At 35.4% G+C, this 26165-nt stretch overlaps 1 protein-coding gene across 1 annotated transcript; it reads left to right on the top strand.

Annotated features, from left to right (window-relative positions):
* The first annotated feature begins 843 nt into the window (after positions 1-843).
* Positions 844-26051, top strand: LOC105704146 (protein son of sevenless). The gene is made up of 20 exons (XM_012433124.2): positions 844-951; positions 2726-2989; positions 3460-3543; positions 4541-4621; positions 5321-5470; positions 6893-7101; positions 8209-8392; positions 8785-9031; positions 9836-10066; positions 10514-10877; positions 11432-11624; positions 11814-12050; positions 13196-13351; positions 13662-13844; positions 13957-14074; positions 15626-15915; positions 18431-18659; positions 20036-20361; positions 21443-21701; positions 22693-26051. Exons 1-20 carry the CDS (start codon positions 844-846, stop codon positions 22782-22784), a joined length of 4005 nt encoding a protein of 1334 aa, XP_012288547.1. The 3' UTR covers positions 22785-26051.
* The last annotated feature ends 114 nt before the right edge of the window (positions 26052-26165 follow it).

The following is a 26165-nucleotide window of genomic DNA, read 5'->3' as shown; positions in this document are numbered from 1 at the left end:
CACGGTATTACGGAACGTTTTTGGTGGTGAAAATGTGAGACCATTCATATGAACCGGCTCGACATAAATTTTTCCGCGAAATGGTGAAGCAAATGTAATATATTATATGACCCTACCCTCGTCTCGATCGACCCTACAATTCGGATTCACTGGATCCGAAGCCGATAAATCCCGGATTTCGAATACGATGGAGACGTAGTCAGTGTTCGAATTGTTTGTTTTATCCGAAGCTCGACGTTGACGCGCGATGGTAGTCCCATCTATCTTAGTATCGATCGAAGGTTGACTCGCTGTAGGTCGCGGTCGGCTTGCTGTCTGGCAATGGCAAGTTTAGTGCAATGGTAGCTGGTGGACGTAAGGTGTCGATGGTGGGCTACGCACGGGTCTGGGCGAAGGTCGATGCTCATTCTTAGGACAATCCTAAGGAACGGAAAGGTTAACGCAAGGCGTATCCCGGGTGCGTAAGATGCGTCATCTCGGGTGCCGGAGGCCGCATGGGGAACACCTGGGACCGAAACCGAGGACATCGAGCCAATGCAGCCATCAACGCGGCCCACGGAGGAACGCGATCCAGCGTCAGTACCAGTACCGTACGGTGGCCTAACTCGCCGACATTCGACGCTCGGAAATGTTCGTCTCCTGAGAGAGCTCGCCGACCGACCAGAGGACAGTCCTCTCTGTCCGCTTTTTGTCACCCTCACTCTTGACAATGCTCTTCGTACACCCTAAGGACACTGTCGCCTGTTCTCTCTGACTTGGGTCAGCGAGTACTCTTTCGCCCAGGGGTCTCCCTCTACTTAGTTTTATTAACTTCCAAGTGTGTCCGCTGGAACCACTGCGGAGATGTTCTCTAACCCGGCATCAGTCGTTGGCGAGTCGTCGGGTTATGACTTCGAGAAAGAGGAAAATGCCGCCAAGTGGAAGGGAGTCTTCGTTCATTCCTTGCGTAAGGTGTGTTCCTTTTCGTCCATTTGTTATTATATTCTGTTACATTGTTTCAGGAATTAAATACATGTATGAGTCCAGTTGTATCGAGGCGAATCATTTTAGAGAAAGAACTTTGAGTAGCTTTGCAGGATCGATGTCGGAAGAAATTGCCTTTCGTCCATGGAAATTTATTAGAAATTGAATTTAATTTGAAGCTCCTTGGAAAATGACATTAACGACGTTGAGATTATAAGAAAAGTAGGAAATATCTTATACATTTTTTTAAGACTGGGATATGAAATTCCAATTGCATTTGTTATTTTTATTTATAGTAGCAAAAATGTATTTTTTTTTTAGTTAGAAATGATCAGTCATACTAAATATTTTGTGGCAATATTAATTGTCATTGAATATTTTAACATAGAGAATATAATGAAATTGTATATTGTAAAGTTTTACAAATGCAAGTTATTTGGTTCTATTGTACTAATTAAGACAAAAATGCAAATATGGATAATGGAAGAGGAGTGTGTAAACATTTTGTAAAATGAGTATCAATTCATCATTTATATACAAATATATTTTATAAATAATATTTATGTGGTTGGGTCGCGAAAGAAAGCTACCATTACGATACTAATATAACAATGAATTATGATTGTCTATTGTTCTGTAACATTACTCGACGACTCATTCTTTACAAAAATTTTTTCTTTACATAAAAAATGTCTCTGTAATCGAGGATCTGTAGGTACTACGTATATACTGATAAAATTTACAAATGCGACTTATTGAATTAGAATATTTTGAATTAATAATACAGCTTCCTATAATAATTTTAATGGAAGTCAAGAAAACATAAGTTGTGATTTCTCTTTATGCCACATTTTAGTACAATAATAACAATGCATTCAAAATTATATTACAATTTTGTATAAAATAAGAATTTGCATTTATTCTCTGTTTAAGTATTTCATGAATTAATTATTTAATATTAATATTTCATTTTGATGAAACATCTAATATTCTGTTTTGTTATGAAAATCGAAGTGTAATATGAGAAACGAAGGTTATTATGCAACTTGCAATTTTAATTTAAAATTAAGATGTACATCTTTTGGTACATTTGTCAGCAAAAATCTGTTGTATATAACCGAGTGGTAGTTCGTAAAATACATAATTGAGTGCTAAATAATATGTATAATGCTGTTTACGAGACCATTTGAAGAGAATACAGTGACTGTAAAAGTATATTTTTTACTGATAACAGATACTTTTGTATTTTGAATGCATAATAAATAAGTGCTATAGTCAAAATAAAGTATGGACAGATTATGTAAATATGTCGGTACGAATTTAAAAATGGGCACGAATCCTATGAAATAATCATGATAAGTGATGGACAATAAAATAATGAGCTGTAATACTTGTTATTGTAGAATTTTACGCTGCCAGACCAACTTTTTTTTCCCGGTCCATTAAATGTCTGGTTTAAATAGTTACATATGTTTCTTTGTAAATTTGAACATGAATTAAACAATGTAATTATTACCATATATGCTTTATAAATACAATTTGAAAGTTAATATTTTTATGAGCCTGGTGAAAATCTGTCAAAATAATGTTGATTATTTCTGACATATACCATAGAAATAGATAAAAACTCAACCATATATTAATGTTAATGTCACGTAAACCAATATGTTGGGAAGAAATACATCGCATTCATGTTGATACAGTGTAGGTATTTGACATACTTCTGTCGAGTATATGTAATGTATGAAAAATTTGATTGTAGGTGTTGGAACAAGTTCATCCTAGTCTCGAAGCTCGTCAGGATGCTTTAGACTATGTCGAAAGCCTAATTCTAAGAATGTTGGGCATGCTCTGTGGACATCCACCTCCTCACACTCCCCAAGATGTAGAAGAGAGAGTGAGACGAACTTTTCCTACTCCTATCGATAGATGGGCACTCCGAGACGCAAGAGAGGCCCTGGAGAAAGGGAAAAAGAAATCACCTCTTGTTCTGCCTGTTGACAGAATTCATCAACTATTGCAAAAGGTATATTGTTAAACATTTATATACTTTTATCGAAAATATCTACATTTTATACTCTAGATTATCAGACTATTTTTGGTTTTCCACTTTTTTGGATACATTGCAGATAATAAATCTTTATAGAACTGTAAATAAATCAAGTTACAATTGTTAAAAAGGGTGGAAAACATTAAATATTAAATTTTCTCGTATTAGTTAATTCGTGTACACAGTAGTCTAGAAATATGTAGAGTAAATTTAAAATACGGTTATTTAGCCTGTAGAAAGAAATGATTTGAAAAGACTATGAATTATTCACAGGGCCAGTTTTCTATCCGCAAGTTTTATTAGACATTTCAGAAGTAATGTTATAAGAATATGTAGAGAAAAAATATTAATTTTCGTTAGAGGAGAAATAAGTCGTTTATTTTATTCATATGCTTATTATAGGTTCAGAAAATATGTATTAACCGATATCATTTTTTCCTTTACAGGAAGTATTACAGCACAAAATTGACTCCCAGGTTAGTCTTTTCGTTGTGGGAGTTTTGGAGTACATCTCTGCGGATATATTGAAGGTTAGCATACTTTTTTAACCTCCGATGTTTGTTGTTCCTAACAATAAGGGCTTCTATATATTATTTATAAATTAAATTGAAGGTATAGGACCAACTTTTTAAGATCTGTAAGGCGTAAGGCCAAATCATGAATGACGGAGTGGAAAAATACTAGATCTAGTTAGTTAGTATTCATAGATCATTGATTTTTACATACCTACAATTTCTGAGAAACCAATCGAAGTTATAGTAAAGAGAAAATATATAGCCAAAAATATTTGACTAAAAAACTCAAGTCAGTATATGTTTTTATTGATTTTGCTTTGTTCCCAAAGAGTCGGTGGTGTTAAATAACAAGTTAAAGTGTTATGAATGGGTCATTATATATACGGGACAAGCCAGCATTCTCTTACGATCGTCCGTGAAAGTATTTTCCATATTTTCCCATCTAACTCTGTAATATTCCATTTCTATAGTATTCTAAATTGTTCCAGTTAAGTCCTGAAACTCTTCATTTTCGATTCTAAAGATTGAAAAGGCTTAAAACTTTAAAAACGTGCGCGGACGACGTCATATTAGTTCTAGTTCATGACATATACAAAATTCTTTTATAAAAAGTGAGATTTTATGATTTTTAGGACCTCCTCATTCACTTGGTAAAATTTGAAACGAATTGGTACATCCAATTTGGAAAATACTTTCAGGAACGATTTGACCGCAGATATGTATAGGTAGACCCTTTCGTAACACCTTAATGTAATGAAAATATTCAGTCATTACTTAGTTATCTATGTGGCAAATTTTTTAAATTTAAATTCTTTAAAAATATAAACTAGTCTCCTTAAAAATTATTTTTCGGAAAAACCGAAGAAATCTAATTTTAATCGTAATTTGTTCATTTAACTTAAGAAATGATTATTCTAGTATTTTATTTCAAACGCACATACGTATATCAACACTGATAAGGTGTCTTTCCTGCAGCATTATCGATAAATGTTCATGTCTGTTTCTATTTCAGCTAGCCGGTAATTACGTCAAAAACATTCGTCATGTGGAAATTTCCTGTGAAGACATTAGAGTTGCGATGTATGCAGACATGGTAACAAATTATTTTTAAATGTTTTGGTGCCTATAGTGTGCTCCTATTATATTCATGATAATTGGTGCATACTTCTTTTTTATCATTTTAGTAGTCAGAATGATGCCTCTATCATTAGACAGATTTTTATTAGAATCAAAGTGAGATGATTGATCCGTGATTCTGTTATATTTTTTTTTTTTTTACCCGACTGTTTCAAAAATAATATAATAATGCATGTTAAAAGCTAAACAGTGAAAATGATTTTTCTGATACCTCCAATGGATGTGGAAATAAAATATTTACTTTGTAGTATGAAATTCTATATTTCTTTAATGTACTAAATACATATGTATTATATTACTACAAAAAAAAAAAATGAATGACATGAGAAGATTCCAGATGTCTCACTTTGGTTGAAATGAAATTCTGCATGTACGTAAAATGAATCCGAATACTATATTGCACTTGCAAGCTATTAAAACCAAAGTTCATATCTGGCAATTATTTAAATTACTTGAATGAAATAAATGGAGTTAAAGTTCACTACTTTTAGACCATACATTTGTATTAACTCAGAATACACAGATTGTGAGAGTAACTTTTTTATTTCCAGCAAGTATTATTCAAGAAAATGCAATTTAAGGAATTATAATAGAACTTTAGAGTAGTAATATAATATGACTTGTACATAACTTTTGATACGCTATATGTGATTAGGTCCTGATGGATATGTTTTATCAAGATGACTGCACGGAAAGTCCACAAAGTGGCTTGGGCGCTGTAGTCTCGCTAACATATGAGGAGTCCGTTCGAGATCTCATACATGACGAACGACACTACCTGCGCGATCTTCACATGATCATAAAGGTAAACCTAATGGTCATGTACGTTTTTATAAAATAAAAAGAAATTTTGCCTTTTTGTTACTCTAGAAAAATGTATAGGGTGTCCCATTAAAAAAAATACACTTCAATAATTCCTAAATGAGGGTGGTAATTGAAAAATGTTGATGAACTAAAATTGTAGGGTATGGAGGAGGAAGACTTATGGAAAGAAAATTTGCAGCATAATTCCTTATGTTTTTACGCTACATGCTATGCGTCAATTTTCTTAAATGGCAACAGTAATTTTCATCTCTCGAAGAGTTGTTCAGCTCGATGAAACAAATTCGACGGTATCATTTGTTATGTCATTTTCATAATTTTCAGGCGAAATTTTGCATAAAAACTTAACTTAAGGGACACATCGACAATTTAGAGTTCATTAAGGTCCAGATCCAGATCACAAAACAAAACTGTTTGTCGAATGTAAACATTAACCTTTACTCGTTTCTCACTTTCTCCACGTGGTGCATTCTGGATGACGCTAAGAAAGTCTAAATTGTCGATATGTCCACTAAGTTGTTTTTATGCATAATTTCGCCTGAAAATTATGAAAATGACATAACAAATGATATCGTCGAACTTGTTTCATCAAGCCTAACAATTTTTAGAGGGATGAAAATTACTGTTATTTAAGAAAATTGACGCATAGCATGTAACATAAAAACAAGCAGTTATGCTGATAATTTTCTTTTCATAAGTTTTCCCTCTTCATACTCTACAACTTTCGTTGGAAACATTTTTCGATTACCACCCTCAATTAGAAATTATTCAGGTGTATTATTTTAAATGGGACACCCTGTATATGATAATGACAATAGGTTACAATTTGTAACATGCATTTAAGGTGATGTAAAACACAGAGAGTTTATGAAACTATTCTCTGAACTGAGTGTATCAAATCGTTTCAAAATTTACAATGTGAAAATAGAGGCTACGAGGAAGGTCCTGACACCCATGAAGTTTGTATTGTTTAAAAATTTGTTTATAGGTATTGTTTAAATTTTGTATTAAAAATGAAATTTCATGGATGTCAGGACCTTCCTTATAGTCTTCATATTCAAGTTGTAAAGTTTGAAACGATTCCGTACATTCAGTTCGGAGAAAAGTTTCATGAACGATGGACCCCTTGGATATCACTTTCACATCCCCTTAAAGTACGAACTTGAAACGATTGCATATGATTTTTCGTACATCGCATTCTGATAAATAAGAATGAATCCTTGTAAAATTACAAACAATTGAATTCTTATTTCTTATTTCCTCTCTTGCTAAGTGGGACAGAATAATAAAAAAAATGTCCAAATGTGTTAATTTCAAACATTTAAATAATCATTCGTGCCAAATGAATGCCAAATGACACCAATCTTCGTCTTTTACATGTATTTATTTCAATTTCTGTTGGCAGGTGTTTCGAGAGGAAATTGCTAAATTAGCCCAGGATCGAACTGAATTAGAAACATTGTTCAGCAACATTATGGATATTTATGAAGTTACAGTTACGCTACTCGGTAGTTTGGAAGATATTATGGAAATAACAGAAGAAAAACAAACACCTACTGTAGGATCGTGTTTTGAAGAGTTGGCCGAAGCGGCAGAGTTTGACGTGTATATAAAGTATGTATGTCACGACTTGTTAATTGTACAGTGAATTTAAGGCTCAGGAGAATATCTTGTCGGTTCTTAAAAGCTAATTAGTTCGTAGTATTTTAATAATTCTACATTAAATTTTTAAGTTCATATTAAATGATGAATATTGGTAAGCAAAACTGTTATTTGAATATTTTCTTCAGAAGTGTATTGGTGTATTACTGAAATATGTGGATGCAATCTTAATAATTGGCATATCTTTTTTTAGAATATTCAGATACATTTATTCAATGTAAACAGAAATAAGGCATCGTTCCGTTTTGTCCTGAACCTTTAAAATGATTAAGATGATATGAAAGGGTCAATCTATATATATCATAGAAGTCAAATCGTTAGTGAAAGTATTCTCCGAATTGGGTGTACCGATTCGTTTCAAATTTTACTACGTGAACATGGAGGCCTTAAAGTAGGTTTCGAAACTCACGAAACTTCATGTTTTATAAAAAATTAATTAATTTATCATGGACTGGAACCAACATGACGTGGTTTGTGCACGTTTTCGATGTTTTACTCTTCTTGGAGGCTTAGAATCGAAAATGAAGAGTTTCAGGACCTAGCTCGAACAATTTAGAATACCTCAGAAATGGAATATTATAGAGTCAGATGGGAAAATATGGAAAATACTTTCACCAACGATTGCAAGAGAATGCTGGCTTGTCCCGGGGCTAACACATGTTTTTAGGGCAAAAATTTAGTTGCAGCTAAACGTCACAGATGGCGACGTTGGTCCGTTAAAGTTAAAAAGTCATGAATTCGCGGGATTTCAACAGTTTGACACCGATTTCTGTATTATTACTTTACCGAAATAACATAAGGAACGCTTCATTTCGTATAATTCTCAACGCAGAGTGTAAAAGACTTCAACATAAATATAAATGTCGGTAACGGGACGCGCCAGCTTATATTCCCACTTGAGTAGCAAAACAGTGTTACCACCAAAAACGGTATAGATGAATTTTATTTTACCGACGTAGATCTAATTTCTCAGTGCCTTTCATATCATCTTAAGAAGTTTACATACTATATCAAGTAATTGTCCGAATATATTTTCAATGATTTAATTCATCGTTATAGATATGCGAGGGACATGAACAGTCCAGCTAGTCGGGAAGTTTTAACTAGGTTATTGTCGAGGCCAGAAGCCAGCGCGGCCTTACGCGCTGCAGGACATGGTTTCAAAGAAGCCGTCAGATACTATTTGCCAAAGCTTTTGCTACAACCTGTTTGGCACTGCTTTTTGTACTTCGATTACATTAAGGTATCGCACTTACAAGTGTGGAATGAAAACCACTTAAGAGCTGAGAATGAGAACAATGTAACCGACAGAAATGAAATTTTATACGGCAAATAATGGATTTCATTTAAAAACATCTTTGTAGTCTCTTCTAAAATGATGTTCTCAATATGAAATCGACCTGGATGTTGATTTCTCTTGTCATGCAGGATTTATTGTTTTAGAATGACGTCTTCTACCATGAATTCACTTCGTTTATAAAGTTTCATGTTTGACGCTTACCTAGCTTTCATTCTGAGTTTTCTTTTTGCCTTCACTGACAGAAAAATTTGGCTCGATTAAAGTTAAGTCGTACAAATACGTCAACTTTTGGATACGAATTTGGAGATTAGTTGAAATCGTTGCCTTTATTGCAGGTATTACATAAACGTACGCCGAATATCGAGGACAGCGAAACCTTGGAGCAAGTGCAAGGTCTCTTACGACCTTTGCAAATGGAATTACTGCAATCGGTAGCAAGCCTTCCAAAGAAAGATACTGGCCTGCGAATGCAGAGCCGCGCGCGGAGGCAAGCGGCACTGGAAAAGACTAGTGAGATGCAAAAAACTGTAGATGGTTGGGACCAGAGAGACATTGGACAGTGTTGTAACGAATTCATCAGAGGTATGTTGCAAACTTTCTAGATGCATATGTAATAGATTTCAAGATGCATAATGTACTAGTTCTTATTTTAAATCAATTGATCGACATTTATTCATTAGAAGTCTAAGGTTTAGTAAATAATGCTACATTTGAGTTATTGATCCACATCGTGCAGTCTACATTTAAGACTAATTTACATGGTGCCGGTAACTCGTACGAGTCACTAAAACCGAGTGTTCCTTGTCTTGGGAAAACTGCCATCCTAGTACTGGAGTGGAGTATTCGCTGAGTGCCAATGCAAGTCGAGGGAATAGAAAACAATCCTATTTCCTGGCGCGAGTTGTAACCCCGACCACGTGTTTCACTCTACTGTCTTGTATACCAGATCCGTGTAGACGCGTTTTCAAGGGAATTTTGGGTTGAAATGGCCCAAAGGTGGGCAGAAGACCCACGTTGACATTTGCTGAATTGTATCGAGGGGAAGAATGCCTCTGGAAAACTACAACGGGACAAGAATAGAGAACAGAGAGTAGAGTTCAACTACTCTTCACCCAACGCGTTCAAATACTATTTACTCATTTTGTTCGTAAAATGTTTAACATTGCGTCGCCCCTTCGACGTTTTTGGGTTATAGCACATGACTTTCTGCTTCCTACTATGCAAGTACTAGAAGGCTGGTACTACAAACGCTACTATCTTGCAAAGCACTCGGTTTTTGTGACTCGTACGAGTCACTGGTACCGTGTAAATTCGCCTTTAGTCACTTAATCTAAAGCAAGTAAATATCTTAATGTAAAATATATATTCCTATGTAATCGTCTTCAGAGGACATGCTAGGTAAAGTGGGAAGCAACGGTAGAAGGTTAACGGAAAGGAGAGCCCTTTTGTTCGACGGCTTGCTAGTTTTGTGTAAGCCCAGTGGAGGTAAACGTGTTAGCGTTAGCGTAGCCGCAGTTGGAGTCGGTGGAAGTCATCCTACGCATCAAGGTGAACTGCGATTAAAGGAACGGTTTTTTATACGAAAAGTTGACATCATCGACAGGGAAGATACAGATGGTACGTTGTATGAATTCTTCTTTTTCTAGAAACGGTTAATTCATATCTAGTATTTACAAAAGATCGTTAGAAATGATAAGACACCTCTGTGATTGATTAGCATTAAAATCTGCTTGTAATAGTATTTGTAACATTGGCATCCATACAATGCAAAAGTAACGGAATGTTTTCTTGAATTCGGGCCAAATCACGGCAATTTGTGTAGATTGCTGGTTGTATTGGTTATATTTTTTGCATTAATTAATTGCAGTACGCGTTAATTATTTGGGGAATTGTTATATACATTTGTAACATTCAACTCCAGGGTAACGTCTTGATCTATTTAATACGGTATAGATATAAGAAATATGATAATCAGTGATCTTATATGTATTTATATTATATGTATATGTTTGTTCATTTTGTTGTGTTGAAACATGTATTTATGTCAATCGGTGACTTTAACAGAACTGAAAAATGCTTTCGAAATCGCACCAAGAGATCATCCTAATGTAACATTGGTAGCAAAATCCGTCGAAGATAAGAACAGTTGGATGGCGGACCTCGTTATGTTAAATACAAAGAGTATGTTGGAAAGGACATTGGATAGCATTCTTTTGGATGAGGAAAGGAAACATCCTTTAAAGCTGCCACCTCCGCATTTGTATAAATTTGCGGAGCAGGATTCTTCGGAAAATATAGTTTTGGAAGCTAGAGAAAACGGAGGTGTACCCTTGATCAAAGGGGCGACATTGGTCAAGCTCGTCGAAAGATTAACTTATCATATTTATGCCGACCCGGCTTTCGTAAGAACATTCCTCACTACTTATAGGTAAGCCTAAATAAGAAAAGTACGCGATTGAATACGTATTTCTGAGTAAATAATGCTTCACAAAGAACACCCAGAAATGATTGAGTGATAGGTTAGAAAGAAAAAGTGGTCATATTAGTGGATGATTAACGGCTACCAAGCATAAATGTACGTAATGGAGAAGTTCTTTTATTATAAGTATGAAATTTTTATTGAGTTCCGATGCTGTATGACTAACGCTCGACGTTACTGGGGTACAGTTGCATGACATTGTAATTCCGAAGCCTCTTCCACGGCACGGCGCAGCAATGGCGCGTATGACGTCACGTATGTTTCCACTGCTTGCCGTTACGTGGCAGCACGGTCAACTCGGGGTTTGCCGAGTAGTACCATTCCCCCTTAATGAATACTAATGATGCATTGATAATTCGTGAAGTATTGATAAATATACTACATTGATAATAAACGTTAACAAACTGACGATAGGGTTTTATAAATGTTGAGGGAGATACAACAAAAATAGAAAGCGGAATGAAAGAAACAATTTAACCTGAAGTTTTGCTGTTTGTTTACAGGAGTTTTTGCTCACCTCAGGAACTACTAACCCTACTGATTGAAAGGTTTGATATACCGGATCCTTCATTAGTTTACGGAGACGAAGAAAAACCATCAGGTTGCAAAGCAACGGCAAGAGAAGATTGGAAAAGGTATCGAAAGGAATATTGTCAACCGGTGCAATTTAGGGTTTTGAACGTCTTAAGGCACTGGGTAAGTGCATTTTGATATTAATCAGTTTCAGTTATTTTAATTTCATTTCCATTTATAATATAAAATATAATGTTATAAAATATTAAAAGAATGTATCCGAATCAAAACGTTGAGTTCTATTATTCTATTTCGGACATTTTATGTGTACAGTATGTCTTGAATTGTAAAAATTCTTTTTTTTTTTCATAGGTGGATCATCACTTCTACGATTTCGAACGTGACAGAAATCTTCTAGAAAGATTACAGTCTTTTCTAGACACGGTAAGCGGCAAATCTATGAGGAAGTGGGTAGATTCGGTAATTAAAATCGTACAAAGAAAATGTGAGCCGTCGGAGCAGCGGCCTATTACATTTAGTTTCGAACGATCTCCGCCTCCCATCGAGTGGCATCTGAAAGTTCCTGAAGAAGAATGGGGAATACTCACGGTAAATTAACATGCAAAAATGCCTATACGATTTAAATTCTTAAGAAATACTAAAAATCAAATCACGCTATAAAAATGAGACCTATGGTGGTTTCTATTTGTTTTTGTATAAATAATTAAGTATAATAGTTCCGGTTGTAATTAACCCTTTGCATTCGAGAGGTGGCTCTCAGTGACCACTTGGTTTGATTCGGAAACCCTATCGTCAATGATGGATATATATGTTTGTATATTTTGACGAAGGATAGAATGATACCCCTTATCATTTAACCGGGACTACCCTAACAAATAGGAAGAAGTTGCCACGTCTAATTAATTAAAAAAGAAAAAATCCACAAGAAATCCACGGGAGTATCCCGCAAAGGTAATACTTTATTCCTAGCATGGAAAGACAAAAGGATTGTCACATCTTATATACGAATTTGACCACTTGGAATAATGCGGGAATAACTTCCGTAAAAAGGATTTTACGAGGTAGTGTTGAAGTTCCTGTAAAAAGACCCAATTTTATTATAAACTATATAAAATATGTCGGCGGCGTTAATCGAGTGGACCAATATGCCTCGATGTACTATTTTCTAAGAAAGTCCTTGAAACGGTAGTTTGAATTATTTTTGGGGGTTTTAGAGATTTGTTGAGTTAATTCTTATATTCTTTACAAATCAATAAAAAAGCAGAGAAACGAACAGCCACTTAATCATCTGTAGGATACTACTTCGACTTCTCGTTTCGACGAAATTCGATTGAATTAAAAGCGACGTGTCGTTCTAACAGGAGTTAAGAAGAGATGCAAATTTTCCTCTCAACGAAACAAGCCCGGCGAAAGACATCAAACAACATATTACTGCAATAATTGCCCCGTGAAGCCGAGGATGCATCTTGGCGATTGTTTTATAAAATAACGTACAAAGCAACGATACAATCCTTAATATTTAACAAATTTTCTTCTTTCACATGTAAGAATACATAAAATATTAAAGTATAATAGTTTTATACGTTAATTTGTATGTGAAATCATTTTAAGTTAGCTAGATGAAATTCACCAAGTATAACAAATTCCTCGAGTGCAAAGGGTTAAGTAAAACGATATAAGAGAGAAAAAAAAATTAATCCATGAATAATCGTATATTTCTGAATATATTTCAGTTGCATCCCATTGAATTAGCAAGACAATTGACATTACTGGAGTTCGAACTGTATAGAACTGTTAAGCCTTCCGAATTAGTGGGATCGGTGTGGACGAAAAAAAATAAAGAGCAGACATCTCCGAATCTGCTCAAGATGATCAAGCATACAACTAATGTTAGTCATATTGGTTTAATATTTAATTTTCTGATGGCATGAGCATAATAAATTACCTTCACAGTAATGTAATCACTGATTGAAATAATATCATTTAGATTCAAACAGTGAATTACAGTTGAAAGTGGAATTTGGATGATCTGTTTAAGAATACTTCTATCGTAAATGATCATTTCACTTCGATGAAGAGTGGGTCTTTGTTGTATTCGACCCTGTAGTTGAATTTAATAAATTCTGACAATGTGTAATTTAAATAATCTTCATCCGTGTTGCCATTAATTGCTTTATATCTATTGTTTTTTATTCGTAGTTTACAAGATGGCTTGAGAAAACGATAGTTGAAGCGGAAAATCTCGAAGAGAGGGTAGCTATTGTTTCTCGAGCGATTGAAGTCATGATGGTGCTGCAAGATCTTAATAATTTCAATGGAGTGCTAGCCATTGTCAGTGCTATGGGCTCTGCGTCCGTTTTTAGGTTAAAATTCACTTTCCAGGTGAGAACAAACCTTAATTTTGTTGGTTTAAATTCATAATTATCGAAATGATGCAATTGAAAGAAAACAACTTATGTCGACATCTAACGTAACTATTTTATTATATGTTCAGCAAATTCCAGCAAGACTGGAGAAAGCGCTCGAAGAAGCTCGTGAACTGAATAATGATCACTTTCGAAAATACCAAGAGAAACTACGCTCTATTAATCCACCTTGCGTACCATTTTTTGGTAAGAACTAGGATTTTATTTATACTTTCTCCTTCATGGGGTTCGGAAGCAACTATGATCTAGTGGATATACCGATATTTCAGTTGCTTCCTAATTTTGGTATTCAATTTATATCATTGAATGAAACTTTGATGCGTTCACATTTCAATTAGGGAGGAAAATTTTCTAGGTCGAAAAATACCACGTGATAAATCAACTAGATGGAATAATATTCATATTTCAATCATCATGATCAAACAAAATAGTATTCGTGTGATTTATAAAACGTTTTTGAATCGGTATGAACTATTATCGTATTAAGGCAGTCGTACCGTGTGACGGCTGTATTTTTTCGGTTTCTTTGTGAATTTTTTCTAACGAACCATGAAAATACCCCTTGGTCTTGGGATTTCTTGGATCTTGGAATTTCTACAATACGTTTATTAACCGTTATACAGTCACTCAGACTTTTTTGAAGCCAAAGTATAAATTGGAATCAGCTTTACAGAGTTCAAAAGACACATGTAAAAAATAAGTAGCTCGACGGCTTATGTGATTCCGGCTGTTTCGTTCATCGGAAATTCAAAAAGTGAAATAGCACTTTAATCCGTAGACCTGCGGCTATAGCCGGAACCAGGATTAAATGAAAATATTGAAAATTAAATTTTTGTCATGGATTTGAAAATTTACTTCCAATTTTTGTCTCAGTTTCGACTCTAAGCTTGCCAAAAAAAAACTATGATAGATATCACAATTATCCTAGTCGAGCGAGAACTATAAGAGTACCGAACATACCATATAAATTAGAACAAAATCGATTTTGTAGTTTTTGAGAAATCGTGTCCACCTGCTCCGTTCTACGTCTGTGACTACCCAACGACTTCGAATATTGAAAAATCCTTTACGTATTCTAGACACATTATAGAAGCAATCTGGCAAATAAAATATTTTCCAACTTTTTGGACCTATCACACGGTACGACCGCCTTATGCAATTTTCCCACAGTATGGATTTATATATTTTTTTTCTGGTTTCATTTATATAATATTTAAGTAAGTGATCAGTAGCTATGCTGTGGCACTTAGTCTGCCATCTGTAAGTAGATGTTGTAAGCTCAGGGCGTGAAAAATGACAGCTGGAGCATTGGGAAATTCCCGTCCACTATTCTCCAGGTTATTTATTTTTTTGTCAAGTTATTGGTGCCAAAGTTGATGCGTAACATGTGTTAACCGGTCCGTGTTTGTATGATACCGTGTTTATCGATGTATTATTGCCTCGAAATCACGAGCCTGTTGCTGGGCTTGCTAGGATAACGATATCTCGTTTTCTAGGGCATGATTTGTTAAAAACTGACCGACTGACACATTTCGTGAATATTTAGCTTTTTCCATGCTTAGTCTTTGCAGGTAAATGTAATTTGTTTCGCAGAATAGTGGTTGGGAATTTTACGTGATTATCTCGCATCTGACGTCATAAATTCAAAATGGCCGATTGGCCTTTATTGGACCCTGGAAACGTGAATGTTTAAAAATAATGTAAATGATTCGTTTTAATTAAATGTTTCCTTTTTAGGCATGTACCTGACCAATATATTACACATCGAAGAAGGAAACCCGGATTATCTTCCAGGAAGTCCGGAGCTTATTAACTTTAGCAAACGGCGGAAGGTAGCCGAAATAACTGGAGAAATCCAGCAGTACCAAAATCAGCCCTATTGTCTTTCGGTCGAGCCGAGGATAAGACATTTTATTGAAAACTTGTGTCCGTTTGACCCGAACATGAAGGATGCTGATATTAGTAACTACTTGTATAATAAAAGCTTAGAGGTGGAACCGAGGGGATGCAGACAGCCTCCGAGAGTCGTAAGTTTCGATTATTTTAAAGTTTATTATTAAGTTAAGAACGATTATATATCATCTAATTATTATTGGTAGTTTGTATTATTTACGTGGTTATTCATAACGTTATAAGAAACTCAATTCTAATTTTATGACTCGTTATACTGTATGAAATAATATATTTATATGAAGAATTTTGAGAGAATAAGAAAATTCAAGATATTTAATAGAAAAGATCTATACAAGATATTTAACAAGGAAAAGACCAGGTGTGACGTCTGGGTTGGAAGGGAAAAACACGACCAAAATTTAATTTAATCGTAAATATATATTTAAATACTTTTATAAAATGACTGAATTACACGACATGCACGCCATGCGCGAACGCTTGGACAGCTGACGATTAACGGGTACGGTTGATTATAATGAATCCGCATAATTGAATTTCGAATGCATCTGGATAGGTGAAGAAAAATACCTTAACCCTTTGCACTCGAGAGGTGACTCAGTCACCGCTGACAACTGGAATGGCAAAGTCTCGAGTGCAAAAGGTTAATTTTAAGTAAATCGGAAATTGCAAGAATATGGCGGTAGGTTGGGGGCACCGGCCCAAAGGTCCTTTTAACCCTCTATGGGCCCGTGTAACTTTCAGGTCACATTTAAAATGAAAAATTTTGTTTTCATTTGCATATATAGGTTCCTAATTGCTGATTTTTCGTTCCCCCAATTTTTTTTTATTTAATGAAAAATATGGCCCATAGAGGGTTAAGATGGCGGTCGAGCTCCTGAATGCCGAATGGCCTCTGGTTCTAGATCCTGGATTTAATTCGCGTTTTTACTGAGTCTGACTGACTCCGACTGACTTTGACATTGACATTGACATTGACATTGACATTGACATTGACATTGACATTGACATTGACATTGACATTGACATTGACATTGACATTGACATTGACATTGACATTGACATTGACATTGACATTGACATTGACATTGACATTGACATTGACATTGACATTGACATTGACATTGACATTGACATTGACATTGACATTGACATTGACATTGACATTGACATTGACATTGACATTGACATTGACATTGACATTGACATTGACATTGACATTGACATTGACATTGACATTGACATTGACATTGACATTGACATTGACATTGACATTGACATTGACATTGACATTGACATTGACATTGACATTGACATTGACATTGACATTGACATTGACATTGACATTGACATTGACATTGACATTGACATTGACATTGACATTGACATTGACATTGACATTGACATTGACATTGACATTGACATTGACATTGACATTGACATTGACATTGACATTGACATTGACATTGACATTGACATTGACATTGACATTGACATTGACATTGACATTGACATTGACATTGACATTGACATTGACATTGACATTGACATTGACATTGACATTGACATTGACATTGACATTGACATTGACATTGACATTGACATTGACATTGACATTGACATTGACATTGACATTGACATTGACATTGACATTGACATTGACATTGACATTGACATTGACATTGACATTGACATTGACATTGACATTGACATTGACATTGACATTGACATTGACATTGACTTTGACTTTGACTTTGACTTTGACTTTGACTTTGACTTTGACTTTGACTTTGACTTTGACTTTGACTTTGACTTTGACTTTGACTTTGACTTTGACTAACTTTGAATTTTGGCTTAACTAGCCGACAGGGTGACAATAACCGGACGACCGAAGTCTGACAACTGAACCTTGACAAATGTGCCCATAATTATGAAAGTGGTCTAAGTCAAAATTAAAAAAAAAATGAGTTTATCAGTTATTTCACGTCATATTATTTCAAACGAAATTAATTCAATGTAATTTCGAAACAAAAAATATATGACTTAGACCACTTTCATAATTATGGGCACAAATGATCGACGGACAATCTGACGTACTGCTTCGTATGTGATGGCAACTGATAACTGGCACTTGAACTCGACATGTTTTTTGGGGTAGCGTAAATAGTGAAATTCTCCCTGCTTTAGAGCCCAAAACTTTGGCGGGGAAGGTTGAAAGGGTTCTATGGGAGCGGGTGTAAGCGGCCGTAATTATTGGGCGCCGGGTCTTAATAAAAATGTCATACTTCACTTAAAGAAATAAAAACTTTGTTACTAAGAAGTTCAGGAGAAAACAGATATCTATTGTACTACATAACAAAAGACCTCGACACTTATAAGTTTTGGGTGTTGTCGTTGATGTGTGGGCGTATTGCATCTAACGGGAAATCCTACAAGGTTGTCTTTCCGAGTTACGCCCTGCGTTTACTTTACGGCGCAGTGACGTATGACGTACAACTAGTGCTCCTAGCGGAAATTCGCTCAAGCTTTAGGCAAGGGAAATGTCCTCGTTGACACCTTTGCACCTCGCACCCAATAATGTTCAGTCTTAACTGCAGACATTATATATAATACCGTTTATTCTTTTCACAGCCACGCAAGTACCCCGATCTAAACTTAAAATCACCGGGGATCAAGGCTAGAAGTCTGAGTGGCAAACTACCTGCGCCTTTGCAAGCAGTAGCTTCCAGTGTGAGGCTGCACGATCCAACGCCGGAAGTTCCGCCACCTCCTGATTTACCGGAAACACCGCCACACATGTCGCAAAGTACAGCACCGCACACGGGTGATCATAGTGTATTTGCTCCCGTGCTTTTAGGAGGTGATGTATACGTTTACTTTAAACTGCACAGGGTACAGGTTAATTTTATGAATAGAGATGATCAGAATATGGTTTTAAAATGGAACCTTTGGGCCGAAATGTGGTTCAAAGTGAAAATCGAATACAGATGGATATCCACTGTTTAAGGCTTCAACTGAAATTTCTTCAATGATCTTTTTCAATAGGAAAGAAACAAAATTGAATATATGTGACAATTTAATGTCTTAGATTTATTTATGGAAACGTCTACCTTATTTATTTCCTAGGTTAACGCTATTTATAGTTAATTCTTTAAGGTGATACGAAAGTGCGATATATACGTACCGAAATGTCAAAATATTATAAAACTTTTCTCCAAACTGGGTCCACCGAATTATCTGAAACTTTAACACGTGATTATGGTGACCCTAAGGAATAACGCGTTGCTTATGAAATTTCTTTTTTTCAACAACAATTTTGTACTTATCTTGGACAAGAACCAAAATAAGATTTTTTTTTTTCGAAAAATTAATTTTCACGAGTAGCACGTTCTTCCTTAGAGCTTCCATAATCACGTGTTAATGTTTTCGATAATTTGGTGCACCCAGTTTTGAGAAAAGTTTGATAAATACTTTGACTATTTGGTATGTATACATATATTGATCAGAGAAATCAAATCGTTGGTGAAAGTAATCTCCGAATTAGATGTACCGATTCGTTTCAAATTTTACCACGTAAACATGGAGGCCCTAAAGTAGGTCCCAAAACTCACGAAATTTCATGTTTTATCAAAAATTGATTAATTTATCATGGACTAGAACCAACATGACGTGGTTTGTGCACGTTTTTGAGATTTTACTCTTCTTGGAAGCTTAAAATCGAAAATGAAGAGTTTCAGGTTTTAACTAGAACAATTTAGAATACTATAGGAATGGAATATTATAGAGTCATATGGGAAAATATGGAAAATAGTTTCACCAACGATTACAAGAGAATGCTGGCTTTTCCTGGGGCTAATACGTATTTTTAGAGCAAACATTTAGTTGCAGCTAAACGTCACAGATGGCGACGTTGGTCCGTTAAAGTTAAAAAGTCATGAATTCGCGGAATTTCAACAGTTTTACATCGATTTCTTTATCATTACTTTACCGAAGTGACATATGGAGCACTTCATTTCGTATAATTCTCAACGTGGACTGTAAAAGCGACTTCAACATAAATATAAATGTCGGTAACGTGACGCGCCAGCTTATGATCCCACTTAAGTATTTAAAACAGTGTTACCACCAAAAGGGTATAGATGAAATTTATTTCATCGACGTCGATTAAATTCCTCAGCGCTTTTCATATCATCTTAAGATTTAAGTAATGTTAGGTTTTCATTGACACTGTTACAGGAACAGGCCCTCCTCCAGGATCGCCAGGTCCCTTAAGCATGTCGGGGCTGACTCTCGGTTCACCAGGAAGCAGTCCACAGCTGGGGTCCCCTGGACATCTACCGCCTCCACACCACCAACCTCAGACCACTCACTTTGGTTTCAATTCCGGGACTATAGGTGTGATGGGTGCCTTAACAGGACTATCGTCTTCGGGTGGAAGTCCTGGGGCTCCTATGCCTCTGCCACCGTCACCAAGTCACGTACCTCCTAGCCAACCTCCGCCACCGTTACCACCCAGATCTCATAGAAGGCGAGAAAGTTCTATCAGCGAGTCTCCACAACAGGTGCACTATGATGAACAGAAGGAGTAGTTTTCTTCAGCGCGGCAGCACTAAACAGAATATTAGAGATATGTCAAATAATTTTCATTCCATACAGTTCAATGATTTATAAAGGCATATTATATGCCATTTTTCATTGTGCATGTACGATACAATGGTCCGATTTAACTTTATTCGAAGTTGTTAAGGTGAAGTGAAACACTTTGAGGAACTTGATCGACGTCGGTAAAAAAATCTTATTCTAAATACCTACGTAACCGACGTTCGTTTTTACATTGACAGCTGTGTCGAATTATATTGGATATTGTACTAAGAGGCATACGCCACCCGTCGTTTTCGTGCAATAATTATTAATAAATCGAAGTCAAACTCCAGAAATCCTCTGGATTTATTGTGCCTGAGGCCCTAATTAACTGCAGAGGGACACCCTGCGACATCTGTGATTTCCGTGTCAACTAAATTTTCACTCCGGGACCTCATATTAACATCGTTTTAGCATAGCAGCGAGGAGACACTTTTTTGTCTTTATCTCGTTGAAATACGAGTTTATCGATTACCAGAGTGTCCTAAATTGTCGTACAATTGTCCTGACATTTTCGTGTCTCATATTAGAGCCTTCAATAATTGTACATCGATCGAAATCTGAGAGCTGGACTCCATTTCGGTTCTGGTCTGGGCTAAGTTAACACATTTTTTTTCGAAAATCTATTTTTCAAGGCACCAGGATAATTCCTAGTTGCTTACGAGCCACGTGTCAAAGTTGCAGACGGTTCGACCCAATACCCTTAAAAAAAAGTTTATTACTCGAATCGAGTTAATTGCGGGGGGGTTTCACTTCACCTTAAGCATCATGTATGGTATCGATGTATCGTGAAATATCGTCGATGTCTGTATAACATTCCTTGCGTCGTTGTACCGAACGTCCATTGCGTTACTCTGCATTCTTTTATATGTAGATTTTCCTTTTAACTCAATGAATATTGTACGTACATTGTTTCCTCTATCACCGTTAAAGAAATAAAATAATGTTGAGGTAGTCATGGCTTGAAATTATTTTAAGGGTAAGATGATGTTTTGATTTCAGGCACGACAAGCTCCGAATGCACCCATGCTTCCACCCCGAGAGGGTACGTCGCCGCCGCCATTGCCGCCACGGAGGGATTTACCCCCCGCGGCACTTCCTCCACGCCTTCCCTCTGCCCTAAATCCGAGCTGCTCATCGCTCTTGGCGAGGCGGAACTCGACATTGGAAGGTACTTGCCCCACTCCTGCGCATCCACGTCGGCACATGTCTTTCAATGGTCCTAGCCCCACTAAACTACCCCCGCCAACTCAACCGAATGGTAAGTACACTGATTATGCATATTATCGAGACGGTCGTACCGTGTGATAGGTCGAAAAAATTGAAAAATATTTTACTCGCCAAATTGCTTCTATAATATATCTAGAATATTATAGAAGCATGGAGGATTTTTCAATATTTGATGTCGGTGGGTTGTTACAGACGCTTAACGGAGCAGGTGTTCCGAGAGAGGGTGGAGCACAGGAGACTTTGTTATGATGAATTTAAGGTGAAGTGAAACACGTCGAGGATCTTGATCGACGTCGATAAAGAAGATTTTTCTAAATGCCTACGTTGCCGACGTTCGTTTTTATAGCGACAACTGTGTCGAATTATATTGGGTACTGTACCAAATGGCATACTCCACCTGTCGTTTTCGTACAATAATTAGAAAGAAATCCAAGTAAAACTCCAGAAATCCTCTGGATTCGTGCTTTCTGGGGCCCTAATTCACTGCAGAGGGACCCCCTGCGCCATCTGTGATTTCAAGGTCAATTAAATTTTCACTCCGAGACCTCGTATTCCCATCGTTTTGGCATAGAAGCGCATACAACACTTTTTTTGCCTTTATCCCGTTCAAATGCGAGTTTATCGATTACCAGAGTGTTCTAAATTGTCGTACAATTGTCCTGACCCTTTCGTTTCTCATATCAGAGCGTTCGATAATTTTATATTGATCGAAATATGAGAGCTCGACGCCATTTTGGTTTTGGTCTGGGCTAAGTTAAAAAATCTTTTCCAAAAATCCAAATTTTGAATGTGTCAGGACAATTCTTAGACGATCAGGAGTGATGTGTCAAAGTTTCGGACGGTTTGGTCTAATACCCTTAAAAAAAAGTGTTGTATTCGAATCGACTGATTTGAAGGGGGTTTCACTTCACCTTAAAATCCCCAACCTGATTGATAGGACCTTTCCTTGTTAGTAGCACGTGATATTAGAATTTGGAAATAAGACAAAGCGTATTCAAATGATTGTCAATTCTGTGTTTTAGGATCGGTGACTCCCAGGCTACCACCGAAACCATTGCCCGGACGTCCGCCAACGACCATGTTTAATTTCAATGCCCCACCAGGGCCCAGCTAAGTCCTTCTTTATGACATTGTAGATCTTATAAGAAATTGTTCTGAGATCGATTTGTAGTCTACTCGGAAAGTTTATCAAGGTGGACTATTGCAACCGAAGCAATGACGCTTCGGTGATGTATATGGACATTGCCTTGTAACCGAATGAAATGTATTTTCCGATATACTAAATTACCCAGGGAATAGTAACTGCAATATCAATGTGAATTTAAGACAACCGAATCTGGTGTACGTAGAAATATTTCATTATTCTCACAGTTTTGGAGTTTGAACATTAATTTTGCTATATAACGGTACCGTTATAACGATTCATACAATGACGTTTAAGTGATAGCAGTATTTTTTAAGGCGCATTTAGTTGAAAGTACATATTTTTTGGATAAATCAGTGGATGCGAAGGGTATCTGTATGCATATTTTGGTTTTCTTGAAACTCTTTAACCCTTTAGTTACGAAGCGCCACTATAATGGCCCCCTTCATTCCCATGCATTTAAGGCAACAAATGAATATTGTATTCATATAAAATATTAGCACTACGAGAGCTATCCGTACAGGTACAACACTGATCTGTATACTAACTGGATAGCTGATATCCTATAAAATGGCGTGACGTTTTGAAGCGACCGAAGCCCTCTAGTCATGGGCACGTAAACTAATATTGTAGTATCTGCGCATGCGTTAAAAAAACGCGTCATTCAAACGTAAATAGTATAAGAGGCGTAAAATTAATTTACTGGAAAAGTATAATTCCCATTTTTATAGAAATACTTGTGAGAAAAAAGATAACCGTTTTATTTTAGTTGAAGCTTTCCTATAATATGCAATACGCATCATTTTCCACGTAAATTATGTCTCTTTTGTCCTTTACATCTAAAACATTAAAACAAATAGGTATCAGCAATCCAGTTAGTATATAGATCGGTGAGGTACAACTTTATTAATAATAACAAAATAATCGAACCAATTATTTTTCTAATTGATAGTGATTATTTACATTGCATAAGAATTGTGCTCAAGACAAATCTCTAATAGGTTCCGTGAAACCAATATTTAACAAAGATAGCAAAGTGTTGAAATACATTTATTGTACGTAATTGATACATAAAAAGAAGTAATTTATGTTTTAAAAAAGTTCACTCTCCATTATTTATATTCTTTTACGAGTAAAACCATAAATTCTTAAACGTCAGTGATGTTATGAAGATATTAAAGTAATAAAGAGTTGTATTTAATTTCTTGTTCATATATACAACCTTTGCAATATGTGCAGATAATCATATAAAGAAAAAAAACAGACTTTCTTAAATGTTGTAAAGTTTTAATTTAAAAATTGTACTATTTTAGACAAACACGGAAATTCTAGGTACATCCGATTTTGTTATAAGAGAATGAAATTTAAGAGTGTACCTACAATAGAAACACCTTGTTGACGTCAAATCGTCGCCTCGATAAAGTAAACAATGTAATAAAATTGCATATTATATATAATGCACGTAATGTACAATTGGCACCGGAAACATTATCAACAGTTTCCGTGTGAATAACAGAGGAAAATCGAAAAAAAGAAAAGGTTGAATTACCGAGTGGTCTAAATTCTGCAATCCATTTGAATTTATGTTTGCCATCTGATTACACGATTGAACAATGACCATTGAAATGTTCTTAACGGACATTGAATTAATAAATTAGTATATTTCGTACCTTTATCTTTGCTTCCTATTTTTATCACGGATGTTTCCATTCTTGCTTTACATGGAAATGATTCGGAGAGATTTTGAAAAGTTCAGAGATTCACAATAATTAGTTGTTATAATAAAAAAAAAATTATGTTTCTTTATCCTGTATTGTTACCGATTCAAACCCATTTTAGAGATGAATTTTGATATTAGGAATTTCGTCTAAGTAATTATTTGTATATAATATGCAAAATTATAACATTCCTACATGATCGTTTAATTGTGCAAGCAATATAATGTGTATCACGCAATGTATTAGATTCATGCTTGTACATTATTTGATACATGCGATATTTCAAATGATACGTGTGTTGCATACGTTGGTCAATTGGTAAATTTGGAAAAATCGAGTCTAATATTTAGGCGACGAAATGACACGATATCGCTGATTATATCACCCGTTACGAATATTATACGGAAGTGACAGCGCTAGTTCGTTAAAGGTTTATTTTTTCAAAGCGAAACAGAATACTGTTAATTGTACAATATATTTTTAGATATTTTTTCATATATAGGCAGGTAAATAATAAACGTGTAAATAGGAACGTAATCACCGAAGCAATTTACTTTAGAAACGCAATCTTCCACTCGAGGTCTTAATGTCCGAAGCATAACGAAATTCGAGAATGTAAAGTTAGTCAAAGTTGTACAAAGATAGTCGAATTAAGTCGAGAGGAACCGTAATATTGCCTTCATTGTTCGCTAAATCTAGATTTTCAAATACTTCAGCCATTGTCTTCGGTAATTCGAAAGCAGGAATTCTCTGAATTCTGATTGGGCATTTTTATATACATTCAATATAATCGCAAAAAATATAAAATATGAAATACATATGTGGATGTTTATCAAGACGTGGCAGATCTGACTGTAAAACAAAGCAGCATAAGTGCACTTTGTGGTGAAGACGGTGTTAACGTTAAGAGGATTCAACTTGAACAAATAATGAAAACCATTTTGGACAATTATTTAAAAAAAATCTTTATCTCATTTAGTTTTTAGTTTACGGCAGTATTGCATCTTAGAGGAACATGTCATGTGGAAATTGTTTAAATTGAATATGCCAACAGTCTGTAATAGGATTCTATTGTACTAAGAGAATTTCTTAATGTCATTTGATGTATATATGAAAATAGTAAAATATATATTTTCTAAATTTAGTGAATATGTTGGGTAATCGTTGCAAAATCTTGTTCGCCGAGAAATTGACACTGTTTCGGAATTACTATTGGATCTTTTTTTGAGTGTACGATGTTCGGCAAGAGAACATTTTTGGGAAATTGGCGCGATAAATCTATTTCTAACGTTGCGGGAATACGGGTAAATAATTTTATCAGAAACTAACAATTATTTCAAGTATTTTTAACAATTTTCACGAAAAATACTTAATCCAGTGGATCTACGGAGGTATATTTGTATTCAATTTTGAGGTCGTATAAGTTCAGCTTGAATATTTTCAACCTTTCGCAATAAATTTCAGAAGCTCGTTCATTTTATTTAAGCTGTAACTGAAAACAATCTCAAACCGATTTCAATTGAAGAAAAAAAAAGAAGTTTCATTGGTACTTTCTACCATTCTATCTAATAACACATTAAAAGTTGATAGAACATTCAGTGAATAATAGTTTATAAATGAAAACATGTGACAA

This window comes from Orussus abietinus, unplaced genomic scaffold, assembly GCF_000612105.2.
Source record: "Orussus abietinus isolate OABI.00-Male unplaced genomic scaffold, Oabi_2.0 scaffold84, whole genome shotgun sequence".
NCBI classification, from domain to species: domain Eukaryota; kingdom Metazoa; phylum Arthropoda; class Insecta; order Hymenoptera; family Orussidae; genus Orussus; species Orussus abietinus.
This window is presented reverse-complemented; position numbering and strand designations above follow the sequence as displayed.